At 35.2% G+C, this 12,759-nt stretch overlaps 1 protein-coding gene across 1 annotated transcript; it reads right to left on the bottom strand.

Moving 5' to 3' along the window:
* Positions 1–486: 486 nt before the first annotated feature.
* Positions 487–2,178, bottom strand: LOC107458381 (UDP-glycosyltransferase 71K1). The gene has a single exon (XM_016076587.3). It carries the CDS (start codon positions 2,156–2,158, stop codon positions 689–691), a length of 1,470 nt encoding a protein of 489 aa, XP_015932073.1. The 5' UTR covers positions 2,159–2,178; the 3' UTR covers positions 487–688.
* Positions 2,179–12,759: the final 10,581 nt, after the last annotated feature.

Below are 12,759 nucleotides of genomic sequence, written 5' to 3'. Positions count from 1 at the left end.
TGCATAAGGGTGGTGAGGAAGAAGATGGAATGGTGCGAAGTGACTCTAACGTTTCTCTCTCTCTCTTCTATATCCACCTGGAAGGTTATTAAAAAAAATTCAAATTAAAAATTAAAAGTCAGGTAAGCAGTTAACGTGCCATGTTGGCTTTTAACTTAATGGAGCTAACGTTTTATTGACATTCGAGTACTATCGACAGACAGATCCAATCTTTCATAGGTAAAAAGTCACTTTTCTTTTTCTCGAATACTTTTGTCAACGTTCGTAAAGTTCATGGGTACAAATGATAGTTTTTTTTTTTATAAAATAGCATAAAACTGAAATTTTTTATAAAGTATTAGAAGACAATCTACGACAATGAAATTGAAAATCATATCAAATTAGGTATGATTTATATTTGGGCTAAACTAAGAGCTATAATTTGAAACAATCATACTTAAGACATTTTCAGGTAACTTAGGGCTTAGATCTTTTACCATAAAGGGCTAAAATTGAAAAGCAATATAGAATTGATAGAATAATAGTAGTAGTTACTCAAATAAAATCTTGATCAACAAACTACTACAACAATTTTCAACTCATTTCACTAAAGAATGGCTTAGACAGGCCATAGCCATTTAAATAATTTAGCTTCGTATGTTGATTATAAGAAAGCACCAACACCAAATACAACAACAGCTATTGCCCATTACTTGCTGCCTTTCATATTATTAATAAGTTCTCCCAGCGATGTGAAAGAAGACCCACCTTTAAGGACAGCTTTTCTAGCCATATTTTTCATCTCTTTCACCTTCTTATGCACCACATTATCTCTGTCCATCAATTTTTTCAACCCATTTTCTATCTCATCTGCCATTACAACATCACTACCAGTCCTATAATCCAGTCTCATCTCCACTGCTAACCCAAATTCTTTAACCATCCGAAAAGCATTCAACTGTTGTTCCGCATAGATAGGCCATGTCAATATCGGCACCCCAAACCATAAGCTCTCCAAAATAGAGTTCCACCCGCAATGCGACACAAAGCCACCAATGGCCTTATGAGCAAGAACCTCCACCTGTGGTGCCCAACCACATATCATTCCTCTGCCTTCCATCCATTCCAAAAACCCTTCTGGTAAGGTTCTATCTGTATTGTCCGAGTTTGGCGGCAAGCACATAGCCCACAAGAACCTAATTCCACTGTGCTGAAGCGCCGTCGCTATTTCTCTTGTTTGAGAGGGACCAAAGCTTCCCATGCTCCCAAAACATAGAAACACAACAGAAGAATCTGGCTGCTCATCAAGCCATTTCAATATCTTGTCATGCTGCATTTGGTCTAACTTCGGATTCGGATGACCTTTGATATCAATCAAAGGACCAACAGCATAGATAGGAGTTGTTTTTACATCAGACAGCGCATCAATAGCATGCTTTTCTACCTCATAAAAAGAATTAACAATGATCCCTTTGGTGTCTTTGAACCTCTGAGCAAGCTTATAATATGCAGCATATCCATCTCTATTAAATGCAGGACTAGGTAAAACATTTGAAGGAACTGGACTAGATATACCTGGAATCAACAAATCAGTATCAGAATCGGTGAACGGATCATCGATTTTGCGTTCGAGGAGAGCAACATTGAGAGCAGTAAACCCAACATTTGATGTCATGAACATGTAAGAAGGGACACCAAGTTCTTTTGCCACATCAACCATGGGCAAACAGAAGTAATCCATGACCAACCCAATAACAGGGTTTGAATCAGAGTCATGATAAGATGACAACATCTTTTGTATAGTGTTCTTCACATGGGGTTTGAGGCTCTCCATGAAGACTAAGATGTAGTGTTCTACTGATTTCATTAGAACCTCCTGCGGTGGCGGCTCTACTTCAGGGATATCAATGAGTTTGATCTGAGGCCATGAGGATACAACCGATTGGATGTGTGAATCTGCACAGGGAGCGAATGGGAACTTGATGTAGAGGATTGTGATAGAGAGGTCATTGTCATAGTTGATTAAGATCTTTGCAAGTTCAAGAGCTGAAACTAAATGGCCAAATCCTGGAGTGGGAAGGAAGATCAACTCTGCTCTATTGGTCTCCATTATCTCAATTCTGTGTGTGGTGGGAGATGATTTCTTCCGCTTATGTTTCACCTTAGCTTTTATAATCATACATAAAAAGGTGAAACAACGTTACAGATCCCTTTGTCTTATTGTCGGAAAATATTCATTTAACAAACACTACTGAAGAATTTTTCTCCATCACACAAGACAAGTGGGAAATGATGATGACACCTTTCACTTTCACGGTTAGGTTTCATTATTTTTTATGTAAAGCAAGTATGGAGGGTCATTAAGTTGTCAACTAACTTGGAATTTATGGTTAGCGGACCCTGCTTACTGTGCAATCTGTCTCCACATAACCTTATCTTAAGAAGAGGCTACATGCATTCCACGTTTTTTTTAATAATTTAATAGAATATAATTTTTATTAAAATGTGTAATGTGTAGATAAATCACAATTTTAAATACACATTGTACATTTAGGATACACAGCCTAAAAAACCAATACTAACACAAATCGAATACTGTGTATAAGGAATATGATATATTATATAAAAAACAAGAAAATAGTTGCACCTAAAATATGATACAATTGTGTGGTTGTACATAAAGTGGATGATGAGTATTGAAGTATGGTAAGAAAGAAATTTTAGCTAATATAATCGGCATATGTGTATATTTATGTATGAGTCTCTATTCTCTATATCTATCTTACTATTCTCTATTTTTCTCCTTCTTTGTACATATGGTTAGTAATAATTTTTTTTTGGGAAAAACTCTGCATACAAGCGATTAGGGCTTGTAAGTATTACAAGTCAATTAAACTCTAACCCCCCAAAATTCGCTGCAAGTGCTACATCCCTTACACGCGCTACATCCCTTCTTTTTCTCCTTCTTTTTTGATCGTTCTTTTCTCCTCCTTTCTCACTGGTTTGTTCTTCGTCGTTGACGTTAGTTCCTCCACATACTGTTGCGGCACATTTTTATTACACCTTCTTCTTCTTCTTGCTGCACGTTCTTCTTCCTCTTCCTCTTCTTCTTCTTCTTCTTTTCTTTTGTTTCTTGCCTTCTCTTTCTCCTTCTTCATTTACGTGTTTTTCTCTCTGTTTTCTTTTTTCGTTATTCTCGATTTCTATTGTTTTTTGACATCAAGCTCTGAAATCGTTTTTGAAGAAGAAGAAGAAGCAGAAGATGAGGAGGAGAAAGAGAAAGAGTTCTGAATTATGCATGATTTTTGGTGTATTTCTTAAATCCTTTGGGTGTATTTTCTGTAATCTTTTGGGTGTATTTCTATAATCGTTTGGGTGAATTCCTGTAACCGTTTGGGTGTATTTCTGTAATCTCTTAGGTGTATTTTATGTAATCGTTAGGGTGTATTTCTGTAATCTCTTGGGTGTATTTTATGTAATCGTTTGGGTGTATTTCTGTAATGCCTACCATTTTTTCTGAAATGAAAAATACACCCATAGATATCAGTAAGATACACCCATAGATATGAGTCAGATACACCCATAGATATCAGTCAGATAGCACTCAAATACACCCAAATGATTACAGAAATACACCCAAAGATTACAGAAAATACACCCAAACGGTTACAAGAATTCACCCAAACGATTATAGGAATACACCCAAAGGGTTACAGAAAATACACCCAAAGGATTTAAGAAAATACACCCAAATTTTGTTGAAGTACATCTTATGCATAATTCAGAACTCTTTCTCTTTCTCCTCCTCATCTTCTGTTGCTTCTTCTTCTTCAAAAACGATTTTATCATGAAAAATCGAAAAAAACGAGAAAACAGAGAGAAAAGACGTAAATGAAGAAGAAGAAGAAGAGGAAAACGAGGAAGAAGAACGTGCAGAAACGAAAGAAAAGGAGAAGAAGAAGAGTAAGAGGAAGAAGAACGTGCAGCAAGAAGAATAAGAAGAATTTCAGAAACCATGAAAATCGAAAAAAAAAACGAAGAGAAAATCGAAAAAAAACGAAGAAGAAGAAGAAGAAGAAGAAGAAGACGAAGAGGAACCGTTTGAGTGGGGCGCGTGTAGTTACGCTCCATTCAAAATGAGTTAATGCGCGTGTTAATGAAGTTTAGGTTGATAACTTGTAAAACTTGTACGGCCTTTTTACTTGTATGTGTAGCAGGCCCCTTTTTTTTATAGTTTATTCCAAAAGATTTACAAAAAACGGTAAGAAAAGGGTGATATTTGAGTGCAATATAATTTGATGCTACGCATTTATCGTCTTGATCCTTTAGATTCGTCAAAAAATATACTCTTAAACAACATGGAGGCAATAAATTTAAAGAAAGTTGGGAGAGTTGTGTAGAAAACATTTTCAGTCGAAATTGATTAGTATTTTGAGAATTTTTTAATAGGGTATTTTTTTGTCGAAGCTAATCAGCATGTGAGGGTAATATGCAACGTACATACTAAACAACGTAAGTAGTGGTTGTGGGCCGTCCTCTTCAATCTTATAGGAAGTCCCAGTAGCAGCAATACTGATTCACTTTGCCAAACCTCCCAATAGTGTCGAAGAAGACAATAATAAATCTGATTCGAATTATGTTGCTAAAATCGGGTCGTCTAAGAAGAGTGATTCTTCTGAGGAGTATGTGTCAAAAATTCCAGCTGGTAGGGTGCTTGGCTTCTTCTTCCTTTTTCTTTGGCCATTTTGCAATTATCGGATGTTCCAAGTCATTATCATACTTTTAATTTGGATGCAATGCAATTAGATGATCCTTTTAACTTTGACAAAGAACAAGATTACAACACAGATAACGTCGTAAAATTTTGAGTGGGCCATAGATTTAGGAGTAAAGACGCTATTCTCATGACAGTGAAAAATTACAACATTTAAAAGAATGCTAAATACAGAATTTTAAAATCGAATAGAAGAAAATACCATTTTCGAATTAAGCAATTATTTACTGGGTGTTTATAGAATTTTTGTATAGCACTTTGACAAAATTTAAACTACTAATAAATATAATATTTTACAATTTATAAAATTAACAAATAAATATTGATTACATTAACTACTTAAATTGAATTACAACTGATTAATTAAAATAAATTAATCTAACATATTATTATTCTCACACTTTTTTAATTAATTAAATTAAATTATTCTAATATATCAACTAAAATTAAATAAATCAAAATATTTTAATACATCAACTAATTAACTAATTAAAATAAGAGATAGACAAACTAATATCAAAATTTAATGCTTCCGTTACGTGCCACATTACATTTATTCTGTTAATATCCCTTGAGCAAATATAATTCCAGCACTTCATATATACTTTTAGTATTAAAATTAAAGTGTGCCCAAATTTTTCAAAATTTACAAAACCTCTCAAATGAACAAACATCTTGACTATATAGCTTAAGATAGGGGAATAATGGGTCGGGTGAAATCGGATTCATCTTTACCCGAATTCGATCCTAAATAATGACTGAGTCTATTTTTGAGACTCTTACCCATCTTTAAATCCGGTGAAATAATAGTACTTTCAGGTCACACTATAATTAGGTCTAAATCGATAAAGTTCAGACTTCGATAAATTTTATGTCAAAAAATTATGATGTATTTATTTATAAAGAAGAAAAAATATACTTGTTATCAAGAAGTTGATATCCATATTTGAATTTGAATTTGTCTATAAATTCTAATTTCGTGCTTCTTTGATTTATTTTCTAATTCAACTAAGTGTGATTAAAAATAAAATAATAAATTTATAATTAATATAACATAGTATTAGAATTAATTTAAAATATATATACTTTTTTTAGTCTTCTTAGAATGCACATGGGTCGGATGAATTCGAGTTTGCCTTGACCCGGACCCGAACCTAAATAATAATCGGATCTACTTTTGAGATTCTTGTCCGATCCTATATCTGATGAACTCACACTAAATTAGTCCCTAAAGTGTTCGGATCCTGACCGAGCTTTCGAGCCGGACCAGACCATATATACCCTAGCTTAAGATATATGTATCTCGAGGATTGAGATTCGAAAACCACTAAAAATGTATTTTGCGTTCACATTCCTATTTTCGATATTTATTTTATATCTCAAATATACCTAAAATCTGTAGAGTTAATACTTAAATGACCCCCAAAATTTGATCATTGATTCAGTTTGATCCTCTAATTTTTAATTGACCAAATTTATACCCTAAAATTTTAAGGCGTGACTCAAATTGGTCCTTCTGTCCAATTCTATCAACAGAGTGATGACATGGCACCCAAACCTCACCACATGCCTCTCCTTCTTCCTCTTACCATCGCCATCACCACCTCCCCTCTACCAACACCCTCCCTCTTCCAACAAACAACAGCATTCACAACCTACTAACACCCACACATTTTCACTGCCACTTAAGAAGGGTCTTTCTATTATCTGATCCTTCTCTTTCTCACCATCAGTATCACCATCTTTCCTCTATCAACGTCCTCCCTTCCCAACAAATAATATTAACAATCACTAACATTAACAAATTGAAGAGAAATAAAAAAAACATAATACTACACTTTAGTCTCTCTTAATAAGAACACAAAGATGAGTGCAATGGGTAAAGGTGTTTCTGAGGGTGCTTCGAATTTGGGACAATGGGTGGTGTGACCTTGTGATTGATGGTAATATTGGGAATGAATTGCTCAACATATATGCTAAGTGTGGTTACATGAAAATGGGGTTCAAGATTTTCAACATGATTGTGCGTAAGGATGTTATTTCTTGGGGTGTCGTTATTTGCGGCATAGCGATGAATGGTCACGGTAAGCAAGCATTACAGCTCTTTTCATAAATGGTGGTTTATGGTGTTGCCTCTAACGATGTCATGTTCATTGATTTGCTGTCTATTTGCAATAATAAAAAATGGTGAATGTACGTGTTATACTCTTAAAAACTATGGCGGTGAAAATGTGTGGATGTTGGTGAGTTGTGAATGTTATTGTTTGTGGGAGGAGAGAGAATATTGATAAAGGGGAGGTGGTGAGGCGATGATAAGAAGAAGAAGGAGAGACATGTGGTAAGATTTGGATGACACGTCATCATTCCACATGGAATTGAAATCTTGTTTATTTATTTGTTTGGCTAGATACAAAAGTATAATCCTACCTGGCTAGATACTTATTGTTGGAAAATATTCTTCTTTGTGACGGCAATTTTTTTCCCCGTTCTTTTTATATCTTGGCTTAATAACAAGTATTAAATTATAATTATAAAAATAAGGTAAATTAATAAATAATTAATTATAAGTTAAAAAGATTAAAAAATTAAATCTTATAATTTAAAAAAATAAAAATATTTAAAATACAAATTAAAACGTTAATTTTAAAGATTTTGACTCAAAATTGGATTAACGGACTAAATCGAACGAATCGGATCTAAATAGGCCCAAACCTACTCACCTAGCTCCATATATAGTCTCCATCAACCTTTTTTCCGCCTTCTTTTTCATTATTCCCGCTGAGAAAGAGAAGAGAAGAGCAATAACCTAATTTCTTTTTACCTCCAATTTTATTTTCACATAACTTTTAATTTGGAGTTCCGATTAACGAGATGTTTGTGGCCATGCAATCGTCTCGAGGTCCTCTTCAATTTTATCCAAACAAAATGGTAAGAAACTTTATATTTTGTTTTCAATTTTCTCTTCCATTCAGAATTTGCATTTTGGTTAAGGGTATTAAGTGATTCTCATTATTTTGGTGAAATCTATCCTTAGATAATTGTTGAATTTTACCCAATCATCAATAGGTAAGGTAAGGATACTCTAAACCCTTGTGAATTGATGAATTGGTAAACTCTAGCATTGATAAGATAAAATTATATGAAATTAGGGTGAATATTATGTTGATTGAAACCAAATTGGTGAATTGGAGTACTTCGAACAAAGCTTTGGTGGCTGGAACTTATGGAAGTTGTTTGAGAGTTTTGGAAGCTTGAAGTTTGGTGTTTTGTGCTTTGGGAGAAATCGGCCAAGATATAATTTTGGTTTCTTGTAGATGATATATAATGTTGCGTGAAAACTTAGGCTAGTTGTCATAGGATAGGATTGAATACTCTAAATTGTAGAAAACCAGAATTTCTAGTTTGGGTGCCCATGTACCCTATCATATGCATGCACAGAACAAGACATGTGACGAGACTTGTGCGTACACACACCCTGGAAATTTACAAGTTGTGCGTACGCATAGCAATAATGCTTACGCACAGGCTGGAAATTCATTCTGGTGCGTGCGTATGCATAGCAATGATGCATACACACAAGACCTATTTTTCACACAAAACTCTATTTTTTAAATGTTTGACCTTTTAGAAAAACTTGTAAATTTTCATAATCCCTGTTTAAGGTCTGATAGCTAGTTTTTTTTAGGTTTCGGAATAAGAGCGAATCTATATTGAGCGAGTTAAATTGAGATTGAAGGAGATTGTGAAGTAATGAATTGAGTTAAAAATGAGATGATGAACGAGTTATGTGATGAAGACAATTATGATATTGTTGAATGAGGTGATGATGATGAGAATTATGTGTGTGAGCATATCTATGAATATTGAGATGTTGAGTTATGAAAGGGATAAATATGATAATGAGAATGATTGATTATGATTATGAGGATAATGTGAATGGTTATGAGATTGAGATGTGATGATGAACGTGATTATTATTATGAATGAAGTTGATTGAGTGATAAGGAATTAAGGTTAATGATTGAAATATCTTGGCAGTACGCAAGGGTTGTGTCTCGTCCCACTTGCTTCGGGTTAATGTCTGAGACGCCTGGGCAGTATGTAAGGGTTGTGGTTCGTCCCACTTGCTCTATATTAGTAACTGAGATACTTGGACAGTAACAAAGGTTATGGTTCATCCCACTTGCTCTAGGTTAGCTATTGAGATGCCTGGATAGTATGCAAGATTCTGGTTTGTTCCACTTGATCCGGGTTGAGTTTGTAAACACCCGCTTGAGTAGTATACAGGAGTAGTGGTTCGTTCCACTTGCTCTAAATTAAGCAGGTAGTATGCAAGGGTTGTGGCTTAGTTTCACTTGCTCCACGAGGTGGTGTTTCTGTCCAAGGTTCGCTACCAAACATGTCGGGTTTGGTTGTATAACCGACAGATGATATCATCGGCCATAGAGCAGTCATGCATCATATGCACTTGTACATTTTGTTTGAGTATGCATTTATTTGGCTTGCCTAATTGCTTATCTATAACTAACTACTATTTGATCTATTTGCCATATCTATTTCTATATTTGTGTTTTTCTTGTTTGTCTTGTTTGTGTTTGTTTCTGAGAGATCCCTAATGCTGGTGGAGAAAACGCTGAGGGTTATTCCACGTGGTAAAATGGAGGTTTGAAGAGAATGGAAAGTGAAGAGTTAGATTAGATTCCTTAGTTATAGTTACCTTATTCTGGTTTAGTGAAAATTTTAGGATCAATATGAGTGGTTGGAGTTTTGGAATGCCTCTGGCTTTTCGGGACATCATTTATTATTTATGCGGGTACTTTGACCATATTGAGAACCTCTGATTCTCATTCTATATATGTTTTGTTGTTTTTAGATGCAAGAGATGACGCACCTTACTGAGCGTGCTGGATTTGTTCTCTTGGAAGCGAAGACTTATCTTTTGGGTCTTATATTCTGTTTTAGTTTATGTATTTTATTCTTCAATTTTGTACCTTATGTTGTATATCATCTCTTTTAGAGGATTATTTTGGAAAAACAGGACTTTTCTGTTATTGCTATTTTGAGGGCTGTGTGTGTGTGTGTGTGTGTGTGTGTGTGTGTGTGTGTGTGTGTGTGTGTGTGTGTGTGGGAACATTAGCTTTTCCTGGATGGTAATTCAGTTCGAAATCATAGGTCTTCAGCAGTTCCATCCACTTTCTCTGACGCTGATAGGCAAAATTTTGATTTCTGATAATGGCATTCATGTTCGTTCTCTCCCTGGTAATGGCGCCAAAAACTTGGTGCATGATACCATGGTCCAAACATAACTTCACAACTTCGCACAACTAACCAGCAAGTGCACTGGGTCGTCTAAGTAATAAACCTTACGTGAGTAAGGGTCGATCCCACGGAGATTATTGGTATGAAGCAAGCTATGGTCATTTTATAAATCTTAGTTAGGCGGATAATAATTGGTTATGGAGTTTTCGAATAATAATAATAAATAAACAGGAAATAAAGATAGAAATACTTATGTAAATCATTGATGGGAATTTCAGATAGGCGTATGAAGATGCTGTGCTCCTTCTGAATCTCTGCTTTCCTACTGCCTTCATCCAATCCTTCTTACTCCTTTCCATGGCAAGCTGTATGTAGGGCATCACCGTTGTCAATGGCTACATCCCATCCTCTCAGTGAAAAAGGTCCAAATGCTCTGTCACGGCACGGCTAATCATCTGTCGGTTCTCGATCATGCCGGAATAGAATCCATTGATTCTTTTGTGTTTGTTATCACACCCAACAATCGCGAGTTTGAAGCTTGTCACAGTCATTCAATCCCTGAATCCTACTCGAAATACCACAGACAAGGTTTAGACTTTTCAGATTCTCATGAATGCTGCCATTTATTCTAGCTTATACCACGAAGATTCTGATTAAGGAATCTAAGAGATATGCGTTCGGTCTAAGGTAGAACGGAGGTGGTTGTCAGTCACGTGTTCATAGGTGAGAATGCTGATGAGTGTCACAGATTATCACATTCATCATGGTGAAGTGCAACGAATATCTTAGAATAGGAATAAACTGAATTGAATAGAAAATAGTAGTAATTGCATTAAAACTTGAGGTGCAGCAGAGCTCCACACCCTTAATCTATGTTGTGTAGAAACTTCACCGTTGAAAATACATAAGTGATGAAGGTCCAGGCATGGCCGAATGGCTAGCCCCCAAAACGTGATCAATAGTCTCCTAAGATGAATAATGGAATAAAACCGAGACCAAAGATGTTTAATACAATAGTAAAATGTCCTATTTATACTAGACTAGTTACTAGGGTTTACAGAAGTAAGTAATTGATGCAGAAATCTACTTCTGGGGCCCACTTGGTGTGTGCTTGGGTTGAGCTTGAGCTTTACACGTGCAGAGACTTCTTTTGGAGTTCAACGCCAAGTTGTAACATGTTTTTGGCATTCAACTCTGGTTCGTGACGTGTTTCTGGCGTTTGACTCTAGAATGCAGCATGGAACTGGCGTTGAGCGCCAGTTTATGTCATCTAATCACGAATAAAATATGGACTATTATATATTGCTAGAAATCTCTGGATATCTACTTTCCAACGCCATTGAGAGCGCGTCATTTGGAGTTCTATAGCTCCAGAAAATCCATTTCGAGTGCAGGGAGGTCAGAATCCAACAGCATCAGCAGTCCTTTGTCAGCCTTTTATCAGAGTTTTGCTTAGGTCCCTCAATTTCAGCCAGAAAATACCTAAAATCACAAAAAAATACACAAACTCATAGTAAAGTCCAGAAATGTGAATTTATCATAAAAACTAATGAAAACATCCCTAAAAGTAGCTAGATCCTACTAAAAACTACCTAAAAACAATGCCAAAAAGCGTATAAATTATCCGCTCATCACAACACCAAACTTAAATTGTTGCTTGTCCCCAAGCAACTGAAAATTAATTAGGATAAAAAGAAGAGAATATACTATAAATATCAGAATATTAATGAATATTAATTCTAATTAGATGAGCGGGACTTGTAGTTTTTTGCTTCTGAACAGTTTTGGCATCTCACTTTATCCTTTGAAGTTTAAAATGATTGACATCTCTAGGAACTTAGAATTTCAGATAGTGTTATTGATTCTCCTAGTTAAATTTGTTGATTCTTGAACACAGCTAGTTTCATGAGTCTTGGCCGTGGCCCTAAGCACTATGTTTTCCAGTATTACCACCGGATACATAAATGCCACAGACACATGACTGGGTGAACCTTTTCAGATTGTGACTCAGCTTTGCTAAAGTCCCCAGTTAGAGATGTCCAGAGCTCTTAAGCACACTCTTTTGCTTTGGATCACGACTTTAACCACTCAGTCTCAAGCTTTTCACTTGGACTTGCATGCCACAAGCACATGGTTAGGGACAGCTTGATTTAGCCGCTTAGGCCTGGATTTTATTTCCTTCGGCCCTCCTATCCATTGATGCTCAAAGCCTTAGATCCTTTTTACCCTTGCCTTTTGGTTTTAAGGGCTATTGGCTTTTTCTGCTTGCTTTTTCTTTTTCTTTCTATATTTTTTTTCACAAAAATTTTTTTTCGCAAGCTTTGTTCTTCACTGCTTTTTCTTGCTTCAAGAATCAATTTCATGATTTTTCAGATTATCAATAATATTTCTCTTTTTTCATCATTCTTTCAAGAGCCAACAATTTTAACATTCATAAACAACAAGATAAAAAATATGCACTGTTCAAGCATTCATTCAGAAAACAAAAAGTATTGTCACCACATCAATATAATTAAATTAATTTCAAGGATAAATTCGAAACTCATGTACTTCTTGTTCTTTTGAATTAGGAACATTTTTCATTTAAGAAAGGTGAAGGATTCATGGAATTATTCATAGCTTCAAGACATAGTTACTACATACTAATGATCATGTAATAAAGACACAAACATAGATAACATAAAGCTTAAAAATCGAAAAATAGAGAAATAAGAACAAGGAATGAGTCCACCTTAGTGATGGTGGCG

The sequence above is a fragment of the Arachis duranensis genome, chromosome 7 (assembly GCF_000817695.3).
Source record: "Arachis duranensis cultivar V14167 chromosome 7, aradu.V14167.gnm2.J7QH, whole genome shotgun sequence".
Classification (NCBI taxonomy): Eukaryota; Viridiplantae; Streptophyta; class Magnoliopsida; order Fabales; family Fabaceae; genus Arachis; species Arachis duranensis.
This window is presented reverse-complemented; position numbering and strand designations above follow the sequence as displayed.